The sequence below is a fragment of the Fukomys damarensis genome, unplaced genomic scaffold, assembly GCF_012274545.1.
Source record: "Fukomys damarensis isolate Sample0158 unplaced genomic scaffold, DMR_v1.0_HiC HiC_scaffold_2, whole genome shotgun sequence".
NCBI classification, from domain to species: domain Eukaryota; kingdom Metazoa; phylum Chordata; class Mammalia; order Rodentia; family Bathyergidae; genus Fukomys; species Fukomys damarensis.
The window spans coordinates 50894601-50921721 of record NW_022900914.1 but is presented as its reverse complement, the minus strand read 5'-3'; the positions used below and the strand labels follow the sequence as shown (position 1 = coordinate 50921721).

At 34.8% G+C, this 27121-nt stretch overlaps 1 protein-coding gene across 3 annotated transcripts; it reads left to right on the top strand.

Moving 5' to 3' along the window:
- Nucleotides 1–6: 6 nt before the first annotated feature.
- Nucleotides 7–27121, top strand: Gcfc2 (GC-rich sequence DNA-binding factor 2). 3 transcript variants are annotated; one of them, XM_010631613.3, is made up of 17 exons: nt 7–22; nt 2318–2446; nt 4560–4784; nt 5863–5960; nt 6971–7086; nt 9072–9258; nt 11742–11865; nt 12736–12817; nt 13297–13409; nt 14154–14353; nt 15341–15488; nt 17655–17776; nt 19054–19130; nt 20810–20876; nt 22110–22256; nt 24736–24860; nt 26245–27121. In XM_010631613.3, exons 3-17 carry the CDS (start codon nt 4673–4675, stop codon nt 26360–26362), a joined length of 1836 nt encoding a protein of 611 aa, XP_010629915.1. In that variant the 5' UTR covers nt 7–22; nt 2318–2446; nt 4560–4672; the 3' UTR covers nt 26363–27121. The 3 variants fall into 3 exon arrangements, with proteins under 3 accessions (XP_010629915.1, XP_010629914.1, XP_033620960.1); XM_010631612.3 differs by lacking the exon at nt 7–22 and adding an exon at nt 450–466; XM_033765069.1 differs by lacking the exons at nt 7–22; nt 2318–2446; nt 20810–20876; ... (1 more) ...; nt 24736–24860; nt 26245–27121 and adding an exon at nt 19355–20060 and having other exon boundaries at nt 4595–4784.

The window sequence follows — 27121 nt, the reverse complement described above, 5'->3', positions numbered from 1 at the left end:
GACGGCGGCTCGGGCGTCCCAGGTGACGGGGCGGGAAGGGGCCCTGAGTGTTCTCTAGTGCTTCCGAGCCTGCAGATCACCAGCCGCGCTGGTCGAGGAGAGAGTGAGCTCGTAGCAAGCACTCGCCCGCGGCCTGCACTCCCAGGTCAGGCTCCTGGGGCTGGGGTGGAGCTGGGGGAATGGAGTCCTGCACACTGGTGGCTCTTTTTGCGCCATCAGCGGACCCCCACCGGCGTATAGTTAAAGTAAGTGATGATTATGAACCACCGAAGGCGTCACAAAGGAATGAGAGAAATCCTGGTAACATTACATTTGCCCATTTTTTCCAAAGTACACTCAACAAGAATAGTACATTGAAAAATACAGTTCGCAGATTTCAGAACGTTTTTGTATTTTTTTGTTTGTTTTTTTGGCTTTTTGCTTTCATCGGGTATTTGCAAGATCCAAGATTTTAAAAATGGCATAGGTAACACCAAATATTCTAAATAGAGATTGATGATGCTGTGGACTGTGCCTCTCGTGGCGTTCAGTAACTGTGTTGTTTGAAGTAGCTTTGAGTTCTTAAATACAGGTTTCAAGCAACATAAATTTCTTTACATATAATGTGTTGCTCTAAGTTTGGGACTTATTAAGGAATACAGTTTTTGTTTAGTCTTGAGCTTGAAAATTTTCTCCCCACTCCTTTTAATCTCACTAAAGAAATCTTAGTGATTTCTCATAAACTTAATTTTTTACAAATAAAACTTGTGTACATCAGAAAATGGCTACATTGAGCTAATTTTGTGATATGTCACACACTTATTTGTGTTTTTTATGTGTGTGATGAGAATATTTTAAAATCTCAGTAACTCAAATACTATGCACAATAAATTGTTATTTACTAAAGTTAACCACTTGAACTTCACATAATGTCTTATAGGTTAATAATCTATGATTTCTTGGGTATTATTACGACCTACTTGTATAAAGTTCTGAGTGCTTTCATATTTATACTATAAAACGTATCAGTCATCTGATTGAGCAGGGGGGATTAAGACCAGGAGTTGATTTTGGACTACCTTTGTACTGTACTCTTAAAAATGTCTAAGGATCCCAAGGACTTTCGATTCTGTATATCTATTAATGCTTACCATATTAGAATTTTTTAAATATTTAATTTAAAAAATACTCATTACACATAAGAATAAGTCAAATTTTGTAAAATATAACTTCCAGAAACAGTGGAATAGTAGCATTGTTTTCAGTTTGCATATCTCTTTAATATCTGGCCAAAGAGAAGACACCTGAATTCTTTTTTCTTTCTGGTACTGGAGATTGAACTCAGGACCTTGTTCTTAACTAAGCTAAATCCCCAGCCCAGACACTGAATTCTTAAAGCTACTTCTTGCATTCAATGTCTTGTACTGTATTGTTTTGAAGTATTTGAAGAAAATACAGCTTCTCACAGATATAGGGGTAGAAGAGTACTTTTTAGATTACTGAGGGCATTCTGTTTTAATATTACAGCAAAGTACGAAGAATAATAGTTTCTGAAAAGGGCAGTGTGACATGAAATCTTAAATAAATCAATAAGCTTTTGATACTCTGTTACACTAAAATCCATAGGTCTGTTTTGCACTTTGCATGGATCTTTCACTCAGGCATTGAATATTTGGGAAGTATTTGTTTACTAAGTTCAAACATCTTGGTGCACTTTGTTATATGGTGCTGTTAGTATTAACTCTGATCTTCTCAAAGTATTGGGAAGCCATCAATGTCATGATGGAAGATGTTTTCCGGAATTCCAGTTTCCACTTAACCTATTTAGTTCTTATGATGATAGGTACATTTTTGAGAAAATAGTTGTCAAGGTATCCAGGGTAGCCAAGTTTTGTCTTTCAGTTATTCTTTCAAATAAGGTGTATCTCCTTAAAGCAGTGTCTAGTTGTACTTCAAGTCAGTCACACAGGTGTAAAGCAACCATTGCATTTCAAGGTGCAGCAGAAATGCTTTACAAATGCGTGCATTTAATCATAAACAGCATTAAAAAGATACATGCTAACTGCCAAGATTTGATAATTCTGTCACTTTAGTTTTTCTTTAATTTTCCCTTTTCTCATTGCTTCTTTTAAGAAATACTAACTATATAGACAATGTGAATAGACCATTTAATAGACCATCCAGTTATTTTAGATAGACTGGAAGTTGGAGAAGGATCTACTTTAAATATATGGTGGAGGGTAGAAATACCACAAATATATATTTATATGCCATCTGTTGTTCAGAATTCAATTATTGATTCCAATATTTTGACTCTTGTTATATTTGAAAAAAATAGAATCCAGAAGAGTTGATCTTTCATCAGATGAAGAGGATGGAACACATCACTCTTCAGAGAATAAAGATGATCAGAGCACATCCTCTGACAGCTCTAGCTCTCTGGAAGAAGCAAAATTTTCATCAGCAGGTTGGTCATTTTTATAGTTTTACTTACGTGTGTGTGTGTGTGTGTGTGTGTGCGCACGCGTGCGCTCAGGATTGAACCCAGGACCCTGTAATATTAGTATTTTCCATGCTGATGATCCTTATTGTTGATGTAACATCAAAGTGTGGATGTGGGGCTAGTAGATTCTTACTCATGATTACCAGAGTGACAGAATTTTCACCATATAACATTTCCAAGAGCCGGGTAATCCCAGCACTTGGAAGGCTGAGGCAGGAGGATCGCTTGAGTTCGCAACCAGCTTGGGCTACATAGTGAGTTCCAGGTCAGTCTCAACAACATAGTAAGACCCTGTCTTAAAAAAAAAAAAAAAAAAACATTTCCAAGGTCAGACAGCTTATAAGAAACTGGGGTAAATCTAAACCAAAATAGTCTTCTTCAGGATTTATTCTTGACTGCTGTGCTGTGCTGGGAGTTTTACCTTGTGTGTTAGTCATTTTCCAGTTGCTGGACACAATACCAGACACCCATAACTTAAAGGAAGAGAAGTTTAATTTGGCTTGTGTTTTAAGAGGATTTGGTCCATGGTTGGCTGACTCCAAAGCAGAAATATGGTGAAAGGATGTAGTGGAACAAAGCAACTTAGTTCATGGTAGGCAGGAAGTACAGCAGGGGATCAGTGCCATAGAAGAAGGGCTAAGGGAACCAGACGTAGACCTGAAGGCCATGCCTCCATGACCCACTCTTACACCCTCTAGTGTTCTTCTCCAAACCCCCAGGTGGATCCCAGAGCCAATCAGGTTAACATTCCACCTTAACCATCACACCATGATACCTGAAGGGTGATAAGAATTTGTCATTGAGGATGTTCAGGTACATGGTGTGGCATATCTAAAACTCTAGCAAAAATAACAGTGTGTACAGGAACCTAAAAATAGCCCTCAAGATGATATGATCATTTTTTAAAAAGACCAATCTTTCCAGAGGTCAGCCCTTTGTGGGCCAAATGTAACCCACCACCTGTTTTTGTAGTTTTGCAGCCACATTCTTTGAATTATATTATTATTACTGAAAGCTACTTTGCAAAGCAGTGGCAAGAGTTGATAAGTTGTGACAGATTTTATATCCCACAAAATCAAAAAATATTTATCTGGATCTTTACTCAAGTGTTTAGAACTTGTTTTATGCTAAAAACTTTTTGCAGTCTAGTGAAACTGATCCCATTGAAAAAAATGAGAGTAAAATATATAGCTTTATAAAGGACGCCTTGTTTTGAAATATAACTAAAATGTATTTTAAATGATTCATAATATTAAGTAACAAGTGCTTCTTTAAGACATTAAATAATAATAATAGCTTTGTTTCCTCGTAATTTTTTTTTTTCCTTAGCCAGTTTTACAATGCACAGATGTCCTAAGTGATGAAGTCAATATTAAGAATTTTGAACCTGGTAGACATTTGAAACCTTGTTTAGAGCCTAAATATAGCCCTGCACAATAGAATGTTCTGTTCTGGAAAAATTCTGTGTCTCTGCTATCCAGTAAAGTAGCCAGTAGTAGCCACAGATGGGTGTGGATCTCTTGAAATGTGGCTAGTGCAACAGAACGATTCAATTTTTAATTTAGTGACATTTAAACAGTCACATATTGCTAGTGGCCACTATACAACAGTGTGGCTCTAGAAGATGGTGAGTTAAACAGAGTGTGGCTGGCAAGTGTTTGCAGCACTGCTCACCTAAGGAGAGGGCAGTGGTTGGAAGTGTGTGGGCTGGTTTTTCATGATCATAGTGTTTGAACTGGTGTTGGCCTGTAGTGCCACTCAGGGTTTCCAGAAGTGAGAAACATCCCTCAGCAAGATCTCAATACATGATGATAAAAATAAGATAGAATGGTTTCACTATATTTCCTGATACATCTAGACTGGGCTCATCTCTGCAAATTGTATTTCACCTATATTAAATTAATTTTCTTCCTTTACTGAGGTAGATTTTGATAGATTTATTAATTTATATGGCATATATCAAAATAGTAAAAAACTTAGGAACATGATACCTTTTTTCTTTGTTAGGTGTAATGGATACGTATTTGAGGCATTTCTGTTGGTGTTTGGTTTTTATTGTCCTCTTTGTTTCTTTCAGTTAAAATCCCTGATGCAGCTTTTATTCAGGCAGCCCGTAGAAAACGAGAATTGGCCAGGGTCCAAGATGACTTTATTCCTTTGGATGTAAAACATCACTCCACCAGTTCTACTATGAAGAGAAATAGTGATGAGGATCCTGAGAGTGAGCCTGATGACCATGAAAAGAGAATACTATTTACCCCAAAGCCCCAAACATTGAGACAAAGAATGGCTGAAGAAATAAGTACTTATTTCATTTATTACCAATATATGATTAAGGCATTTTTCATTACAATATATGATGATAAAGTCTCCATTGAAATATAATGTACCATCTCACATTGTAAAGAATGTTGATGCTGGTTTTTATTTATTATTGATTTGGTCCTGCCATCATGGCCTCTAAAAGATGTGCATATATCAAAATATTGTTATCAAAGGGTATATGTAATAATGTTGAAGAAGGCCTGACCCCCACTTGATTTTTTTTTGTGGGGGGGGTTGTTGGGGATCAAAATTGCGACCTCCTGCTTGCAAGGCAGGCGGCAGAACCACTGAGCTAAATACCCAGCCCCCCAATTGATTTCTGACAGATTAAAAAAAATTATACAGTCTTATTTTTGAAACATTAGAAACTTATAATCATGTTTGTAAAGATAGTTCTTAAAGATTTATTTATCTTAAAATAGCTTATTTTCTAAGATTCTTTAGAGATTTTATGTGTGGATTTCTTTTGGCAGTAAAGTCTCAAAGGGAGGGTATTATCACGTTTCTGATTTATAACATGTCTTGCTGGGCATGCTGGTGCACGCCTGTAATCCCAGCACTCACGAGGCTGAGGCAGGAGGATCGCTGTGCGTTGGAGGTCAGCTTGGGCTACACATTGAGTTCCAGATCAGTCTCAACTACATAGTGAGACCCTGTCTCAAAAAAACCAAAAAAAAAAAATATATATATATATATACATTTGTCTTACTAAGGTTTTTGTTTCTTCAAATATTTTTTTCAGAATGAGTTTGGTTCTTTGTAACACCAATATTATTTTTGGATTCTCAGGAATTAGAGATTTTTGATGACAAAATCAAACATTTCATATTTTTCAGTCTTTTCCACCTGAGGGAGGCTAAGGTCTTTGAGTGGGCAGTAAGAGTACAGGTTCTCAAGTCAGATCACTGAATTTCAATTGTAGCTGCAACAAAATCTTCAGACAAGTTAAAGTGTGTTTAACCTGCGTAAAACAACCTCCCGCACATGTTGTCTCCTACAGTGGAAGTGGGAAAATATAAAATGTTTACTTGTGAACTTTTTTTTTCTTTTTATAGAAAGCAGAAATGAAGAAACAAGTGAAAAGAGCCAGGAAGATGAAAATCAAGATATTTGGGAACAGCAACAAATGAGAAAAGCAGTTAAAATCACAGAGGTAATATTTTCTAATACTTTATATAGTAGTTTCCTGGAGCTACTGTAACTAATTACTACTAACTTGGTGACTTAAAAGACAGATAATTATTCTCTCCTAGTGTGGAGGCCATATATCTGAAATCAAAGTTGGCAGGACTATGCTTCCTTCGAAGGCCGGAGGGCAAAAATTATATTTTCCTCTCCCAGCTTCTGATTATTCTGGTGGTTTCTTGAATTGTGATGGCAGAACTCATTCCGGCCCCTGCCTTCCTGCAGCCTTATCTTTTTTGATGCTGTCTCCTGTAAGACATCTGTCTGACTTTTTAGATGTGTTATGGATCTTCCAGACAATCCAGGATAACCTGGAAGAGATGGCAAATGGGGAAGTTTGAGAAAGCCTCCACAGAACTAGTGATAGTTTAATGGGTTGTTCACATATGTTTATGGTGTAAGTGATTTGAAACAAGGAATCAGGAGTATTTGGGGATTTGCAGGTAAGATTGGAGTCAGCTGGGAGGCTTTGATGAAAATTGAGATGAGAAAGAATGATGCTTTATGGAAAATATAACAAGGATAATTAAGCTAATGAGTTTGCTGAGTCTCTGGTCATAGAGGTTCTTCAGAAGGCGTTGAGCATCCCAGGCACACTGGTGATGAGCTGTCATTACCCAGAGGACACTAATGTGTCCTTGTAAGATATATTCAGAATTCATTCCCTTACAAGTATTAGAAAACTCAAATAATAGTGGCTTTGGTCGCATTGCTTCTTCCTGAACTACAGAGCTCGTTAGACCATAAACAAAATGAGCTATGAACACTTCAAGAAGTGAACTGTGAAAAATCGGATTTTTAGAATTTTCATTTTATATGTGAATCTAATGCTTTAAAATTTTAAACTGAAGATTTTGAAAACATTTTATTATTACCATGAAAAACAAATGCATAGAATTTTGAGCTAAAAAGGTATCGGTCTCTTAAGGCAAGTGAAATGTTTTTTTTTTTCTTAATTAATTTTCTTCTTATATCTAGGGAAGAGTTATAGACCTTTCCTACAGCAGTGATTCCCCAATAGTGAAGAAATTTGCTATTTCCATTTCATTTCCGCCAGTAAATTTAGAAATTATAAAGAAGCAGTTAAACACTAGGTGAGTCATGTTCATTTCGAAATTTACATTGTACTCAACATTTAATGGTGAGAAAGAACTACTTTTTTAAATTATTAAATGATTTATAGAGAAAAAATAGCACCTGCTGTTACCATGTCAACACAACTGATTTTGTTTGTCTTTTCAATTTTTATAACCTAATATCAGTAATTATAAAATTCTGCTTTTTTAACTTAATATGGGTAAAGCATTTTTCTACATTATCAGAAAGCCTAACTTTTTAAAAAGCCCTGTAGTGAATGTATCATAATTTACATAAGTATTTCTCCAGTAGACATTTTGATTTCTAAGTTTCCTCTATTTTTGCTATAGGTAATACATATTTTATTCCTGTAGATCTTTTAATCTGTTGAAGTTTTTTCCTTAACATAAATTAACAGAGTGGTACAGGCCATATTTTTGTTTCTTTGTGTGGGTTGCCTTTCTAAGCACAGCTTTTATTCCACTAGTATTAATACCTATCTCTTAAGTACTAACTCTAAGCATTGTTTTTGGTACAAGTATGGCAAAGCACATTATAGATTGTTTTGTTTTGAATATTTCTATTTTGTATTAGACTGCTCAGGATTTAATATGTGTCAGTAGATATATGAAACCATGAATATGCTAGTTATAATTTAATTAATCCTTATAACAGTTTGATACAAAGGGCCAGGGATTTAGCTCAGCGGTTCAGTGCCCTGCCTTGCAAGCGCAGGGACCCGAGTTTAATCCCCGGTACCAAAAAGAAACAGTTTGATACAAAGCAAAGGGTTTGGTTCTCCTGCTTTTAAAAGAACATTTTCATTGCTTTTCTATGTTCTGAGAATAGGCTCATTTTTTTGTTCCTCAGTATCTTTTCTATAAATCAGCTTTAAAGTACTTCATTATTTCATCACATTGCAACCAAAATGTACTTGTAGTTGTTCACTTAAATGAAGATTTGATGTAGAAAAGAATTTTGTAGCATTTTATAGTGAAATAAATACTTCAACAACTTGAAATGTATCAGTTTTTGTCAGTCTTTTTTTTTTTTTTTTTTTTTGGTACCCGGGATTGAACCCAGGTCCTTGTGCTTGCAAGGCAGGGGCGGGAACCACTGAGCTAAATCCCCGGCCCTTATCAGTTTTTAGATATTAGATTCTCTATACTCTAGGGAGTTTGACAAACTAGCAGCTCCTCCTGTTTTATAAATAAGGGGGAGAGGGGAAGAAGAAAGACAAAAGAGGAAGAAGAGTAGGAGGGGACAATGAAAAGAAGGCGGAAGAAGAAAGAGGACAAGGAAGAAAGGGCGGAAACGTGTTTCTTAGTCCTCCGTTGACATGTGTATGACAGGAGACTAAATTTTGAGAAATAAACAGTCACTGAGTTATATTGGACTGTCTTTTCCTATAACATCAGTTGAGGCATTGGTCATCCACAAGGGCTGAAAGAAAATACACCATCTTAACTTTAACAGAGCAGCATGTAGGGAAATGCAACAGAACAGCAGCAGAGGAAGCAAAATGCACCTCCAGGAACAGCAGATTCTTACAGCAAACAGATGGTCATGAAACATAAATTTGCATTGTACCATAGCATGTTTAAGTGGCATTAGTGCCAACTCATTCAGATACGCATATTCTAAGACCACAGATTAACACTAACTGCATGTGGACTGTGAAATATAAGATCGCTGATTTTTTTTTCCTCAAAACCTAGTTTATACTTTTTCATCAATATTAGCCTAAAACCACATTCGTTAACTTCTGTGAAACTAGCCTGTGATTAGCATCAGCCTCTGAAACGCTACCAGTATCCTTTCTTATAGTTCCCCCTTAAAACATCTCTAATTAGGATCTCCTCTGCTTATCAAGTCTAATAAATCTAGTTTATATGCTCATCAGTGTCCTTGATTATCCTTGAAAACATTTGCAGTGGAAAGCTACTTTAAAAGGAAAAGTTTGAAAAGTAAAGCATTTTTATTTTAATTTAATTTATTTTAGATTAACATTACTACGGGATACTCATCGCTCACACCAGAGAGAATATGAAAAATATGTAGAAGATATCAAGAGCTCAAAGAATACAATCCAGAATCTAGAGAGTTCATCAAATCAAGCTCTAAATTATAAGTTCTATAAAAGCATGAAAATGTATGTGGAAAATTTAATTGACTGTCTAAATGAAAAGGTACATTTAAATATATCATTTCCTTTTTTGAGAGATAGCTTGTGCAAATTAGAAAGATAAAAATCTAAATCGCACTATATAATGTTTTTCTGTGGCATTTTTCCTACACATTTTTATTTATTAAGTTTATTGGTACATTTTAGGTATACAATATGATGACATTCATCATTGGAAATTTGTACCTTTACATGATTATCTTGGTTCTTATTTTTTTCCTCATTCCTTTGCCTTCCCTTTAACCCCTCTCCACCTCCTTATAGTTAAATTGATGCACATTGAGGCCATACTAAGTGAATTAAAGAGGACACACATGTGTAAATACCAAATAGTTTCAGTAGAGAAGCAAAGTGTAAATGAGAATCAAAATGTATAATAAATAATGTGAAAGAGGAAGAAAAGATCCAAAGGGGAAGGGGAATGGGAAGTGTGAGTGGTAGGGGAAAGGAAAGAAGGGACAGGAAAAAATAGGAGAAAAGGAAAAAAGGGAAACAAAGTCCTACACAGTCTTAATATAGGGTTTTTGCAATTATTTTATTATGAGTAATATATAAAATGACTACAAATTTTTTGTTTTAACACAAATTTTAACATTTCAGTTTAAGAAAATTTTCTAGAAAACGAAATAAGTCCAAAAAAGTGAATTATTAAGTGTGAATATTTTAAGCCTTACTATAAGCATTTTGTCAGGTTGTAATCCAGAAAGATTTTAACAGTTTTATTCTTTGACTCGATTAAGAGAAAAATGAATTTTGGTTTTGTGTATTATATTCTGATCTCAGAAAAACCCTTTGTTTTATCTACATGTATTTCTTCTTGTGACTTTATTCTTTGCCCTCTTATTTTGATTCTTAGGGGATACTGTTTCTTAATTTTTTTAATGACAGTGTGCAATTATTTATAGCTTAACATTTTAATGATTTACCGTTTGATGTAAACTTTCCAGTTTGACTTTACATTTTTTAATTTTTGACATTCACATATTTTGAAAATTTTTATATTAGCAAGCACTTTAATAGCCTACAATTGGCAGTTTAATTGCTGTGATACCTCCTATCATTTTATAGTAACCCTGAGTCATTTTGTAGTAAAAGAAGAGACACAGAGGACAATAATTTCGCTGTACAGCAAAACACACATGAACTTTCATTCCTACTTGGGATTTCCCACATCTGTCCAGTTTGAGCCCAGATCAAAACAGAGCTGCTTATTTCGCTTCCTTCTTTTTTTCCTGTAGAAGTTGCTTCAAATGCTAACTGGGAAATTAGTACTGACTTGTGGCAAAGGAAAAGCAAAAACTTTGGTTTCCTGGCAGAGTTGTGTTTTTCTTTTTTTTTGGTACTAGGAATTGAACTCAAGACGTTGCACTTGCAAGGCAGGCAGCAGCACCACTGAGTTAAATCCCTGGCACCTGGCAAAGTTTAAGACATGGGTGAGCTCCCTCCTTTCTCTGCAAAGGCAGGTGTGGTCTCTGCAGCTGTCACCTTCGTCCATAGAACATCCATTGACTTCAGGGGACGGAGGACCCCAGATGTCCTCTCTGGTCCCAGTAATATTGCTTTTCATGTCCTAAATGTGACAAGCCCACAGAAGCAAGGTGATGATGTGGGAAGGTGACCAGAGCTCCTTGATTATCCTTCTGGCCCTAGGACTCAGTTCCCAGTGCTCTAACCCAAGATGACTGAAATTTTTATATTAGCAGATTTGTTAATCTTTCCATTTATTCTTTGTGGGTTTTGTTTTATTCATACTAAATTAAAATGAAAAATACTTGCATGCTTTGTCCTTTATTTTTGTTTTATATAGGCTGTTTTCTAATATCATTTGGTAATTTCTAATGTATTTATGACAACATAATTTTTTTTTTCTTCATCCTTGAAAAAGTACACTGTTAATATCTCGTTGGGCACACAGTGATGAATCCTTAACAGCAGTGTGAAACATCATTACAGGGGAAGCAAATATCAACTGGTCATGATTCTGCATTACAACTTCCTTACCTGTGTCTGGTTAGTTTTCTTCCATTTTTCATGGTTTTCTTTTTTTTAATCCCCAACCCCTCTGTTGCAATATTTTCATACCCCAACAGTTTCTTCAAGTGCCTCCTACCATCTGCCCATTGGCCTCTGAGGAACAGCTGCACTGCCTCTCATTTTCTTCTACTCTCCCATCTCAAAGAAAGAAGAATCTTTCCTCTTTTCGATCACTCATGTCCATGGTCCTTCCTCCCTTCCATTTGGTCCCATTATCTTTGATATTTACAGCTGTCCCCATATAGTAAGTTGCTTTTCTTTTAGAAATCAAAAGTGCCTCTAGGTCTGTGCATACAGTATCTTATAAAATGATATGTGACAGTATTGGAAACATTTCTTCATATAAAAATCAAGCATATACATATGCTTATATATCTTCTAAGTAATAATTTTTATACATTTTATAGTTCATTATGGATGACCTGCAAAACGTTACTTGTATATGTATTTCAGATTATCCACATCCAAGAAATAGAATCATCCATGCATGCACTCCTTTTAAAACAAGCCATGACCTTAATGAAACGCAGGCAAGATGAATTAAAACATGAATCAACGTTTTTACAGCAGTCATCACGTTAGTGTTTTTTTATGTTCAATACGATTTATTTTTCATTAAGTTAACATACTATCTAGAGAATAAAAATGTTTTTGTCCCTGTATAAAATGTTTTTTGTGTATTTTCCCTCTAACCCCTCATCTATCCCTTTCCAAAATTCTGAAATATTTAGAGGTAGTTTCAAAATACCTTAATAGATGAATGCTGTAACTTCTAATAACTTGCTATTTGAGACAAAATATGTATATGACCATCTGATGAGTTTTAGTATATGTGCTGCCAAAGTGAGCACAAGCCTTCTGATGAATTTTGAAATAAGTTCACATAAATCTATAAACTCTGCCAGAGATAACAGCCTTACAGTTTTGAGGGCTCTTCCACAGACTGTTTCTTTTGAGTTTCAGTATGGATTCATCTGTTTGATCTCATTGTATAAAATTTGGAGACTGTTTTTTAATTCTTACATTAGTTTTTTTAATTTGATGATGCCTTACTTTGATTCAGGTATGGTGAAGGGGATTTGAAATTAAGTACCTGGTAAAAGCAGAGGCAAAGCAACTTCAAACACATGACATTTGGTCAGTCATAAATAATAGCAAATGCTAAAATCGGCAATAAGATGAATAAGATATGACATTATAACTATTTCTAGCATTTGGCTATGGAGAAAACTGCTAAAATTGCCAAAAAAGAATATGAGGGAAAGAAAGTTTGTCATAGAATTTGTTGCTGTTCTCAAGTGCTAGACTACTTCCATCCAAAGTACATTTTTTAAGCTAGCAAATTTGATGCTTGTTAATATTGTGATAAGGAGTTAAAATTGAAATTTCGTTGCATAGTAAAATACACAATTTCAGCGTACTATGTGTGTGTATTGTATGTTAACAGGCAAAGCTGAAACAGCAAAAAATGGAAGCTTGACTATAGATGAAAATACTCAAAGGATTTTAGAAGAGGTGAAATGTCGAAGGTACCTATATAAAGTGAAGACTTAAGCCATCATTGAGCAAGTATACTTTTCACTACCTAAATATAATTAACTATTTGATATAATCCTAACCTAATATGTTAATGTGAGATGAATATCAAGGCAAAGTTTAGTTAAGCGGTCTTAAAAGACACTGACTATATTTGATCAGTGGAAAGGACTAGGTAAAATGTATTGGGCTCTTAACTAGAAGCTGCTCTTACTTGTTACCCCCTCTTAGAAACTAGTTATCCTTAGGAATATTCTAATTGAGATTGTGCTATAAGAAAAAAGGGAGACTCACCAGCTCACAGGAAGCTAAATTTGTCAGACATAGTAACATAAAATTGTATGCTAATATGATGCAGTGTTTTTGGCCATTTTAAATGCTAAAGTTGCTAGTTTTGTTTTAAAGCATTTTTTTTTTTTTCCAGCAAGAGCTATTTGCTTTTCATTTATTTTTGTTGTGTTGAAAAATGTAGGTCAAAAAGAAGACAAGCAAGGACACTTTCTGGGAATTGTAACCATCAGGAGGGGACATCAAGTGATGATGAACTACCTTCCACAGAGACGACTGACTTCCAGAAAAAGCAAGGTCAGTTACCAGGTTTCTAATATGTTTTCATTGGAAGAGTTGAAATGATAGGAAATGCTCTGCTTTGACTTTCTTTAAATCTATGAGCTACATAAAACATGGGAAAACTTAGGAAAAACTGAACTTTTTTTACCCCTTTATTATTTTTCATACTTCTAGAAAAATGGAGTATTCTGGCGAAGGAGCACTATTCATATTCTTGCACCTGTATAGCTTTTCCCCCTTAGACTTCCTTCTGTATACATGAGCATTTTGGTTTCATTTCTTTACTGCATACTTCTTGAGTTAACATTTTTAGTTTAAAACAGTTGAATTCAGTGAAACTATTTCTGGCATTATAAAAGATTATAAAGATTCTGGGCATTAGAGTTAAAGACACTTGAGTTCAAAAAGAGGCTTTATTCTTTTTGGTCATAGTCAAACTCCTTGACCTCAATTTGATAATTTTTGCTATCTGTAAATAAATAGATTGTATCTAACCTGTAGGGGAGATAGTTTGATTGATGAAATGAGATGTGTTTGTCCTGTCTTGGTGCATGACAGAGCATTTATAAATGTTAGCATTTATTAATATTGATATTTTCATGTTTACCAAAGTAATAAAGTGATTTTTTAATAAAAATAAAATTTTACATCAATGTGAAAGGAAAGTTTTCAGCAGAATTGATTACATAGTAATATGTAACTGTTTACAAGGAAGCAAATTTAAAATGCATAATACAAAGAGATCTATTTTATTCACAGGTGACATTTTACACGATTGTGGGAAAGTTTTTGAAGATGTGAATGATGATTTTTGTAACATCCAGAATATTTTACTGAAATTTCAGGAATGGCGAGAAAAGCTTCCTGATTCCTATTATGAAGCTTTCATTGGTTTATGCATACCAAAGCTTTTAAATCCTCTAATACGAGTTCAGTTGATTGATTGGAATCCACTTAAGGTATTTATGCTTAATATGTGATTGTTCTGGTCATGTTAATTGCTTAAATTTCCTTGCTGTCAGGTTAGTTATGGAGTACCTTACCCATATGGTTGGAGCAGAAATCTAGAGCTTTGGAATAATAGTTTGGAAATGAGTACCTTAACTACTCTGCTATAGTCTTCTTCTCTTGACTGTCACTTGATTTTTAAGGCTGAGTAGCGCTAAACATCAGTACAGCAAACAGTATTTGTTTTTGTAGTACTGGAGATAGAACTCAGTGCCTCACATATGCTATTCTGTGTGTTAACCAGTCAAGCTCACTTTGGTAGCAAAGATCATTCATCCATTCAACAAGTAATAAATGGTCATCTCCTATTTACTAATAAGCTAAATCACAGCAGATTACATATTTATGCTTATGAGAATCAAGAACCAGAAGTAAATTTTGTTTGAAGTTAGTAAATTTTTCTAAACAAATTTTATGACCATTTCAAATGCCTATCAAATGAATATTTTGCTCCAAGCAGAGGACTTGCCATGTGTTTGGCTCTGAAGGCCCTGGCACAAGTTTATTTAATACACTGGTACTTGATTCACAAACTTGCTTCTTTTCATGATTCTAGTCACAAACTGAGTTGGACAAGACCCGAATCAAATTCGATAGTTAGGTTCCAAGTTGACCTTACAGGGACATTTGATTCAGTTCTCACCTGGTTCAGTTTGGAACCAGAATTGTGGAGAGAATTAAGTTTGTGAACTGAGGTATCATTATGCCCTGCACAAATGAATGCCTGTAATGCAGCTTCGTTTCATTGCCTCGGCAGCATGTCTTAGTCATGACACCCTGCCTGGCCTTGGTGCTCTGGTGCCATAAACAGTGTTAGATAGAAAGGAAGTATTCGCTTTGATTCTTAGAAAAGTTCTGATAATTTTTGAAAAACTTGCTAACTTTTAAAATACCCTCTGTATAAGACTCTATCTATAACTGATAATTTTATTTATCAGTTGGGCTCCACAAGTGTAAAACAGATGTCATGGTTCACATCTATAGAAGAATTTATTGATAGTGGTGTAGAAGATGCAAAAAAGGACAATCCTGATAAAAAAATTTTGTCTACTGTCATCAACAAAACAATTATTCCTCGACTTTCAGGTATATTCCCTTGTAATCTTGCCAATATTAAAATGTTCTTTGACAGAATATAAGGTCATTAATTTCTGTTGTAGTCACAATTTTTTTTTTCAGACGTGTTGGAACACAAGGAAATGTTATTTGCAGTACTGATCAACAGATGTCAAATTTAAGCTCATTTAAAAAATGATTATATAGGGCTGGGAATTTAGCTCTGTGGTGCTGCACCTGCCTGGCAAGTGCAATGTCCTGAGTTCAATCCCTGCTACTAAAAAAAAATGATTATATATATGGTTGGCTACCAAATTTCTGATACTCTGAGGTTTTTGTACTTGTGATATTACTGCTGCTTTTGTGACACCTAAGTCATGTATTAGTGTACTCCAATTCATATTATATGCATTTCTTTCTCTTGTCCTATTGTTTCATTTATACTTCCTTTTTTTCAAAGCATACCTGCATTTCCTTCTCATTTGCCCCTAGGATTATCGGCATTAGTGCCAGTGCTTCAACTTTTAAAGTCTGAAGACTCTAGTTTTACCTAAAATTGTACTTGTCATGTCACAGAGAGTGAATTTTGACAGCAAAGCCTGCAGAACTCTATTTTAAAAGTTAAAGCAATCCATGTTACATTGTTTCTTGGTCAACTTGATTAACTTTGAAAGACTTCAAATATTCTTCTTAAAAATCCAAACCTGTAACCTGTAGTGGTTCCTGTAGTGAATGAATTCTGTGTATATTTCAAAAGTAGCACTAACAGAATTTGCTGATGGATTGGCTATGAGCCAAGACAGGAAGAGAGGAGTCAAGAATGATTGAATAGTTTGGGGCCTGAAGTGGAAAAGATTGAGAGGTGTAAGATTAGAATAGATTAGAATAGGTAGGTGTATCAGGAGCTCAGGTGGGATGTGTTGGGTTTGGGATGCCTGTCATCCAAGTGCAAATGTCAAATGAATTGTTGAATATATGAAGGTAGTGCAGGCAGAAGATTTATGATAGGAATTTATTATCGCTTTATATCAGTGTCATTTAAAGCCATAATAGGACTTTAAATTCTAAGAAAGACAATGTAAGTAGGAAAGAAAAAGGAAGTGACCTGAGTCCTGGCATATTTCAGCATTTAGAAATCAGAGAGCTGAGAAGCAGCCAGCAGTGATGAGAGGAGTAGGCAGAAAACCAGGAGGTTGGTAATCTTGAGGCCAGGTAAAGAAAGTGTAAGAAAAAAGAATGATGAACTGTCGCCGTTGTTGGTAAGTCAGGTGAGGATTAGAAGCAACCATTGATATTTGCTATATAAATATATCCTGTAATCTAATAGTCAGTTTAGAAAGTGGTGGGAAATGAGGCCTAATTGAAAGGAATCTAAGAGCAAATGGGAAGAGAAAAATTGGATACAGATGTTTAGACAGCATTTTGAGGAAGGAGAAAAGGGGTAGTGTTACAGGGGGGATTATTTTTAATGCAAAAAAAAAAATGTTTTTAGGCAGATGTGAAAGATCCAGTAGAAATTATGGTACTAGTGAAGTAGAAGAGCAGGATCTTTGAGTAGAACAAGGGAGTTGGGATCTTGTGTATGAATGAGGGTTGCCCTTACCTGGGAGCACGAGTGTGTTACCTGTAGGAATAGGAGACAAGGTAGAGCCTATGGGCTGAGATGCAGGTGTTGATTCTATGGCAAGAGCTTGTGGAGCTTCTTTCTGCTTGCTTTTAGTTTTTTCATCAAGTTGGGAAGTAAATAGCTAAGAAAGAGCAGTGGAGGAGAAAAAGGAAAGCCCATCAACTGAGTGAGAGCAAGGAGAGAGAAGGTATGAAATACACATCGAGGTGAGAGGGAGAGTGAATGGACCAGAGGCAGAGATGACTGCTGCCCAGCAGTTGTGGCTCACTTGAGTTTATAGTGCTCGATTCAGCGTGATTTTTTTTTAAAGTTATATTTTAGCTAACGTGGTTTCAGGTATAGACTCAATGAGAAGGTGGATTTAACAGGGTTCTGGGTTAACCACAAAAGTCCAGTTAAGCTCAAGGAAGACAAACTGAGGGTGTATATAGATGTGTGGTGATAATGATTAGCCATTGTCTGGAACTTCAGTAAAGCAGGAAGTAGTCTGTTAAAGGCTTTAGTTGTTTTTACATGATAAGTTAAAGAATCTATCAAATAATTGTACACACCTGCAATATTTGTTTCAGACTTCATAGAATTCATTTGGGATCCCTTGTCAACCTCACAGACAACAAGTTTAATAACACACTTCAGAGTGATTCTTGAAGAACATTCTGCTTGGAAAAATGAAGTTAATGAAAGCAAACAGGTAATGATCTCTTGGACTTGAAATATAACTCAAAGGTAGAGTGTTTGCCTGGCATGCACAAGTTCTGGGATTAATCCCCAGTACTGCTGAAAATAAATAAAACAACAATTTATATAAGCTCAGAAAGTATTTTGTGAAAGTATTTCCTAGAAAATTATCTCTTTTTTTCTCTGTAAAGCATTCAAAACATTTGAGAAACTGAGTAAAAAAAATCAAAATTTTGTTTTTAATGTAATATTGATATATTGCTTGAGGAATATGTTACGGATAATTGTATGAAAAAAGAAATAAGACTTCAGTATGCTTTGTACGAAAAGTAAATTTGGTCAGACTTAGAAATTTAGCACGTTTGCTTTTTATAGGGTATGTGACAACTTAATTTGTGTTATGTACAGTATCATTGATTTAAAAAAATAATTGTCATTGTAGTGTATAGTGTGTCATTTTCATTTTTTACATATGGATTTTCGAAGAATAAAAACTATATCTCAGAAATATTGCAGTATGTGAAAAGTACTTTAAACTTCCATTGTCTTTTTGTCCTACTAATGGTATCATCATATGATGATTTTGTTCAGACTTTTTTGTTCACATATAATGGTAATGGACATGTGAGATTGTATCTTACTTCTACATAACATTATCACACTGCACATTTATTTTGCATGTTGCTCCTGTTTTCATAAACTTTAGCTAAGTAGTATTTCCATTCAGTGATTCCTTATAATTGAATATTTTGGACATTCTTGGTTTTTAACATACTAACAAAATGAATTTGCCAAAATGAATTTCCCATATCAAAGAACATAGACAAACCACAGGTACCCACAGCTAGTAGATAAGAAGGAGACAGAAGCTAAAACACCAACAAAAAAATAGAACCATAGACAAGTAGGTTAGCTAGATTGCACCCAAATGCAATATGTGTAGCTAGGTTTCTCATACCCAGTTGATAATTATTTCAACAGCTGAGGGCCATGAAAGTATACATATTTGCATGTTTCTTTGTTCAGGTATATTGTTGCACACCTGTAATCCGAGCTATTCAGAAGGCTATGACAGAAGGGTCATGAGTTCAAATCCCTATTTGTAATTTTTGTTTAACTCAACTTAATGAGACCTTACATCAACAATAAAATATAAAATGGTCTGGAGATGTAACTCAGTGGTAGTGTGCTCTGGACCGATTCACAGTACTGAAAAAAAATACATTTTTCTTTATACATCTGTATCCACCTGTAACTATCACTAATGCTTTTCAAAATTTTAAATACTAGGATTTACTTAAATCCATTGTTTCAAGAATGAAGAAGGCAATAGAAGATGATGTTTTTATACCCCTGTATCCAAAGAGGTAAGAATTGTTAATTTCCAGATTTTTTGTAATATTGCATCATTTAATACAGATTTAAGAATATATTATAATGGAAACTACAGTGCTTTCAAAATATACACACACATCTATTAAGATGCAAATTGAGATTTCAACAAATATTTCTCAGACACCTATATATCATACGTGATGTTTGGCACTTGGTTGTCATGGTTGTTTTTTGTTTGTTTGTTTGTTTTTTAAAGGTATCCTGGGAACATGAAGGGTATCAGAGTGGTAAAGAGCAACATTTTTGTGCTGGATCTATTGTATACTTTACCTGGGTCTTTCTATGCCTCAGTTCCTCACCATACAGTAAGGACAGAATTAATTGCTCCTTCACAGGACATGAGAAGGCTGAAGAGACTGCTCTGAACAGAACAGTGCCCAGTACAGAGGAGACAGCATCAGCTTAGAACCTCACTGAAAAACCTGAAAATGCAACTGTGACCCTATATTTGCTTCAGGAAGCATGTAGTATATGAAGTACGGTCATACATGTGCTAAGAAGTCTTCAGTTATAGTAATGATGTATGCACTGTAGCTGCCCAGTGTGTACTCACCAGACAAAAGCAGTTTATGGAGAGGGGAAAAAAGAACCTCAGAGCCCAAAGATTTATTGTGAAGTTGTTAGAAGATGCCTGCATGTGAAAATTCTGCCCTGGTAAAATTTACTTTGTAGCGTTTTGGATATGTAATACATTCCCATAGTTTAGAAGTACTTTATAGAAGATGCAGAAACAGTTCCAGGCATACTCAGCCACCTAATCTTTGACAAAGGAGCAAAACATGTTCACTGGAAGAATGACAGCCTCTTTAATAAATGGTGCATGAAAAACTAGCTTTCCTCATGTAGAAGATTGAAACCAGATGCATATCTTTCACCATGCACTAACTTAAAATCAAAATAGATCAACGATCTAAATATTAAAAAGGAAACACTAAATCAGCTGGAAGAGAGAATAGGTAGAACTCTTGAGGACATAGGTATGGGCAAAGCCTTCATGAACAAAACCCAGGCCAATGGGAAATACTGCAAAAAATCAACAGCTGGACCTCATCTTATTAAGCTTTTGCACAGCAAGATAAATCACCAGAGTGAAGAGACAACCCACGGTGTTGGAAAAAGTTTTACCAGTTATTCATCAGATAAAGGTCTATTATCTAGAATATATAAATAACTCAAAAAAATCAAACCCCACCCAAATTTAAAGACCCAATCCAAAAATGGACACCTGAAATGAAGGCACTTTTCAGAAGAAGAATTAGAAACAGCAAATAAATAAATGAAAAAATGTTTGACATCACTTCATGAAATTCAAATTAAAACACCATAAAAGGTCTCAGAAATGGGATTGTTGGGTCAGAATGTGGATGCATTTTTAATTTTGATGACATCAGAGAAGTTCCATTTGTAATCCATTAAAGCAGTTTGGTTGGTTTAAAAAAGTGTTTTTTTAAACTGGGCGTGGTGGCACACCACACCTGTATTCCCAGAACTGAGGAGGCTGAGGCAGGAAGATTGCTGTGCATTCAAGGCCAGTCTGAACTACATAGTGAGATCCAATATCAAAAAACAAAAAGTATTTTTTTAACTTCAGTTCTTTGAAATAGTAAGAGTCTTTAGAACTTTCTCCTTTCTCTTTGTTTAAAATTATTAGCACTGTAGAAGATAAAACATCAGCACATTCACAGTTCCAAGAGAGACAGTTCTGGTCAGCACTAAAGGTAAGCAAAGGACTACAGAAATACAAACATAGTTTATAATCTACATATGAGAAACATAGGTTCATAACCAAGTTTCTGGCTTAGGCTGTGTTTTCACTGCTAGTTTATAACATTTTTTAAGAACATTGTAGAAGATGTGGGAAAAAGAAAAGACCTGGGACGGAAGATGAGATCTGTTGGGGACAAATTGAGACACAAGAGGTCTGGAAGGCATGGGATATAGGGGTCTGCATTTCAGAGACAGATCTGACCTGAGGGTTTGGCAGTCTACGTGCAGGCGGTATCTATGGTCAGGAATGACAAGTTCTGAAAAGGCGGGGTGAATCCTGAGGAGAAGGCTGAGCACAGAACCCTGTCAACACTTGCAGAGAGCGGGGGCAAGGAAAGTGCAGTCTTCAGAGAAACCTTACAGTGGTTGTAAGACAGTGGCTTCATGGTTATCAATAAACAAATTGCAAATGAAGACAAGAATGTTAAATGTCACAGAAAAGAATTAGAAGAGCGTTCATTGGATTTAAGAATTAGAAGGACACAGATCACCTCAAGAGTGATTTTAATAGATTAAATGAATGTTTGTTGTGTGGTTTAGTGTCAGGGAAGGGGTTTTCCAAGAGAGGGAGCAATACTGACCACGACAAAAGTATGAGAAAACACTGCATATTAGTGAAACTTCACATCATTTAGCACTCAATGTAGTAAGTAAAGTATTGGAAAGAAAGTGGAACACATCTAAAAATTATCAAAAATGTCTGGATTGAGAGGAGGGAAAGGCAACCAGTATTTATTTCTTAGTTTTTGGAACTTCACCCACATTATTACCAAATATGTAGTTGAGTATTCTTATGATATATAGCAGAGAAATGATACTGTCAGCATTGACTGACTTTTCAGATCACATATAGGTAACCATGATGCTGCCTTTGATAGCAGCCCTTAATGAGCCAGTGGTCCCAAGATCTGAGAGAGGATGGATTAGGAGCAAGAGTATTGATCTGGAAAGTAAAGTTATCTGAGACTGTTTAGGGTTGATAGCCTAGAAAATAAAAATTGGGTAAACAAATACATGGTGGTTGGAATCAGGTCCTTTGTCAGTGACTTTTTTCTATTCTAAAATTGACAATTCCAGTGGGTCTAATTGTGAAATTTAAAGAGCTTGATTAACTCTTCACGTTTGTTAGATACTATTACGATTTATCGTTGGAGAACAAATACTCACTTGGCATTTTGTTTTAGCTCTTCCGCAATATTCTTCTTTGGAATGGACTCCTCCCAGATGACACTCTGAGAGAGCTAGGACTAGGGAAGCTGCTAAATCGCTACCTTATTATAGCTCTACTTAATGCCATTCCTGGGCCAGATGTTGTTAAAAAATGCAGCCAGGTAAGTTGTGGAGGAACCAATTCTAATTTTTAGCATTTTTAAAACATTGCTACTAAAATTTAACTTGCAGCAAAATAATTAAAATTGTGATACTCACATAAGAATAAATAAATCAGTTAAACAGAAACCCAGAAACAGTCCCTGTTTTTAGGTCTTAGTATACTAGCTTGAAATATTACTAAGAGAAAGGGAAAATTACTTCATAAATGCTGCTGGGACAACTGCTGTCTATAAAAAGAATGTTAGAGCCTCACCTCTCACTAAATATCAGTATAAATTTCAGATGAGGGCTGGGATGTAGTCTAGTAGTAGAGCACTGGCTTAGCATGTGTAAGGCTCTGGGTTCAGTCCCAAACACCATAGTAAATCATTCAGTTGATGTCAGGTAAAATAAAAAGCTAAATGTAAAAATGGAATTAAAAGACATGCTAAGAAAATAAATAGCTGAGGTAAGGGAGTCCTTTCTAAACTTAAAGACAAAAGAAATGATGAGTAAAAGCAGATTTGAAAAGAATATAAAACAAAGAGTTAACAAAAGGGCATTAAGATTCATTGATCATTGTTAAAATAGGAAATGTGTTCATTGGGATAATACTCTTTTTTTTTGATACGGAGGTTGAACCCAGGGCCTTCAGAATGAGTTACATCCCGAGCCCCCTTTTTTTAGTTTTTATTTTGAGGCAGTCTCACTAATTTGCCCAGGCTGAGCTCAAATTTGCCATCTTTTTGCCTTAGCTTCCCAGAGTGCTGGGATTATACACTGCACCACCAGGAAGCTCTTTTCTAATTTTTATCTCTGAAATTTATTAATATAAAAAAATTAAAGGGAGTTGAGAAACTAGGTAACGAGAATTTCTTACACATAACAAGGATCTATATTGACTAAAAAAGCTCTTTTTAGATTGGTAATTCAAATATTCTTATTAAAAATGGCCCTGAAATATGCATTGTCAAACTATGAAGAAAGGATATACAAAATTAAACTACAAGCACATGGGAAAGATTAACAGTACTAATTATAACTGCAGAAATGCAGACTATTATGTAATGAAGATACTTCTTTTACAAGTCACGTTGAGGAACATGTTTTTGCTGTTTTACCTGTCATTTCTTCCAATGTTGGCACGGGAATAAAAAGCAGCCGTCCCAGCCCTGCTGGAGCAGTTTGTCATGATTGGTACAGAACTCTTAAAAAAAGTTCATACCCTTTGGCTCCTAAGTAAAAAATCGGAGATACATACAATTTTTAAGGGTAAAAAGAAATATAGCATTTTTCATAATAGAAGATAGTTGGAAATTACCTAAATGCCCCCCAGAACATCTTGGTAAAGATAACATGTTGAAATATTTTTTTAAATATAGGAAAATATTTTTATGATATAATTTCTGAAAAGAACAACGTGAACTCAGTGTATCAATTCCTAGTCAACTATGAATTTTGGACTATAGTTTTTATATAATACAATTTTAAACATATATTTAAAAATTTAAATCATTCTCCAAGGTATGTGTTTCAGCTTTAGTGCAGTCTCCTTTGACCATAAAGATCTAACGTAAAATGAAGAAGAGAAATACGTTTACACAGTATTTTCTCCACAACATATGACTAGAAAATTAGGCCAAGAAAATGTGACAAAATTTTAAGTTCAAGCCTCATAGCTGTGTGAGAATTTTACTGAGAGTTGTGATGCAAAATAAAGAAGAAACAAGTACAAAGGACATTAAATTCCAAGCCAGTAAAGGCAGGTTTAAAACACTTGAAAAAGTTTTTGCATAATACTAAAAGTCTGACCTGCCTAATGCAACCATGCATCCACATGTCTGAATTTTTTTTTAATAATTAAAAAGCAATTGAATGTACTATATTGACTCATTTTGTGGCCATGAAGATTTAAAGCAATGTATTTAATTAGTAAATAATTAAAATCATAATTAATTTTTCTTTTATTCTGTGTATCTTCAAATCACCCCCACTGATTTCTTAACTCTGATTTATGTACATCATACTACATACTAGCCCATCCAATTTTTTGTGTGAAATATTAAATGTAAATATTTTATAATTTTATTGACTGGAAGTATTTTGTGTCTAGGTACCTGTGGATGTTAGAAAAACATTTAACAGCTTAGGAAACAAGGATATAGGATAATTATAAGTATTTGTGAAGAATAATCTGTTTTAAGACCTTAATAATAAATTATTCAGTCTGGGGATTTAGCTCAGCGGTTTGATGGCCTGCCTTGCAAGCGCAAGGACCCATGTTCAATCCCCGGTACCAAAAAATAAATTAAATAATAAAATAAAATAAATTATTCAGATGTTACTATGACTTGATACAGAATGGAAATTGTTCACAAATTTTTATTAAAACGTAAGCTAAAAAGGAGGAATATTAAACTTCCATATTCACTGTAAGAGTATATTAGTAAATGTCCTTAGATAACTTTTATTGTAAATAGCCAGTGTTTTGATTAACAGATAGCAGCCTGTCTACCTGAAAAGTGGTTTGAAAATCCTGCTATGAGGACATCTATTCTCCAGATGGAAAGCTTCATTCAGTTTTTATTGCAGTCTGCACATAATTTATCTAGAGGTGAATTCAGGTAATGCATATTTTTTTTTACTTTTAAAAATCTGTGGAGACTTTATAATACTACAGAATTGTAAATATTTTTATGGTTACTTTGGAATTGCTTGTTATTTTATATTCACACCTCATGTATATTCATATTTTTTAAATCTTTCAAAATTAGGAACTGCATATTACAAAGGAATTTAAATTAAAACTGTAAATTTAAAATCTGTTATAAACATATTTAAATTTTCTTGGCCATTTTTAAAGACTTGACACTTACTCAGTTTGTTTCCTGCCTGATATTTAGCCAGCAGTACCTAGATCTCTGTTCTGAATGATTCATTGATAGCATCAGATATTTACAGAGTTAAATACAGTAGTGTTTGCTACAGTAGTAGCAAAATACCTCTGCAGAAAAAATTTACAAGCCCAGATTTGTAACATTTGCTGGTGGTCTAGGTGTAAATAATTGGGCTCCCACAAGCCAATAGCTGGCACAGCACAACTAAGATTTCTAGTGACAGACTTACTCTGTGCTTTTCTACTTTTTAAAAGATATTTACACTGAAATTTGCCAGAATACATTCACTGATAGTCTGTATTAGGGCTTTATAATTACAGTTGTGGTTTTATAATTACGGTTGTAGGTAGCTTAGTGAAAGGGATAAGTTCTGAGAAAAACAACATTAGGCTATTGTGCTGTTATGCAAGTATCATAGGGTGTACTTACATCGATCTAGATGGTAGAGCCTACTACACACTTAGGCTATGTTTGACAGATAGGTAGATAGATGAGGAAAATAGCCTCTCACTCCTACGGTCAAGCCCTGATGAATAAAACAATGTGAGATTAAATCAGTCACAAGAGAAAATGATGCAATCAAAAGAGATTGAGGAACCATGAAATGTGTGAGGCTGTTGCTGCCACAACAGCAGACTGTTTTACTGTAAACTTTTTATAAGTAGAATTACTTCTAAATAATTATGAAATAGTACAGTGTAGTAAATACATAAATCAGTAACATAGTCATTTATTATCAAAGATTAGTATGCATAATTGTATGACTATACTTCATACAAATGGCAGAACAGTAAGTTCATTCACACAGCATCACCACAAACACATGAGGGATGCATTGCAAGGTGATCTTAAGATGTCTGCAGTGTCTGTCAGTCTGTGGTAGGAATTTTCCCACAGTTCCTCTGACTAGTGTCTCATTGTACAGTGTGTGACTGTAAAGAAGGTAGCATTTCTGCACTTTATACAATTTTAGATAGTAGCTTAAAGTAAAGCTCTGGTTTTGGACTGATGAGCATGTACTTAACAGCACTCTACCCCTGAGGTATATCCCCAGCCCTGATATACTACATTTTTTAAGAAGGGAGAAATACTTTTATGTTTTATTTTTCAGGAATGAAGTCAAGGAAATAATTCTTATACTGGTGAAAATAAAAGCTTTGAATCAAGCAGAATCCCTCATAGAAGAAGATCACCTGGACGATCTTAAATCACTAACTGAAAAAGTTTGAATAAACTTTATAAGAAAGTAGTACTAAAATGAGATTTTAATGTATTTACACTCAGTTGCTTTACTTTAAAAAAAAAAAAAAAAAGCTAATGCTCTTTATTCCTGCTAATGAGGGGTAGGGTTTGCAAAAGAGCCCCTGTACACTACCTTCTGGAACATGAAAGGCAGCCCCTCCTGATTCTGTTGTGTTTGAAAAAATTAAATGTATGAAATCAGTAAGAATTCAATGCGTTTCTTTTTATTTCTTTCTACTTCTTTTCAGTTTTAAAGGGGAATTGGAGAAGTCCTGTTTGACTTAGGGGAGCATGCTAAGTCTTATACTTCTGAAATATAAAACTATCTTTAAATTGTGCTTATTTGAACTACTTTGTTTATAACTAAGTAAGTCTTAACTAGAATGAATTATTAAGTATTAAATATTAAGGCATTTTAAGGCATTCCATAACTGACAATCACTTGTGCTTCAGAAATCTGTACTGATTTAGTGAACCAACCTAAGTTAAGATAGCGCCATTGAATCCCCATCAGCAGTACATAGGTTCTGGTATTGTCATCTTTTTAAGGAATCTCAATTATTTTGTTGTGGCTGTTAGAGAACATGTATTGGTTTTAGCCATTTGTAATTCTTTTTGAAATATCATTCATCTTTTTTTAAAGGCCTTTATAGTTGATGTATTGGCTGTCCTACATAGCAAATAGTTTGGGTTTTTTTGTTTGTTTGTTTTGTTTTTGGTACTGGGGATTGAACTAGGATCCTTGA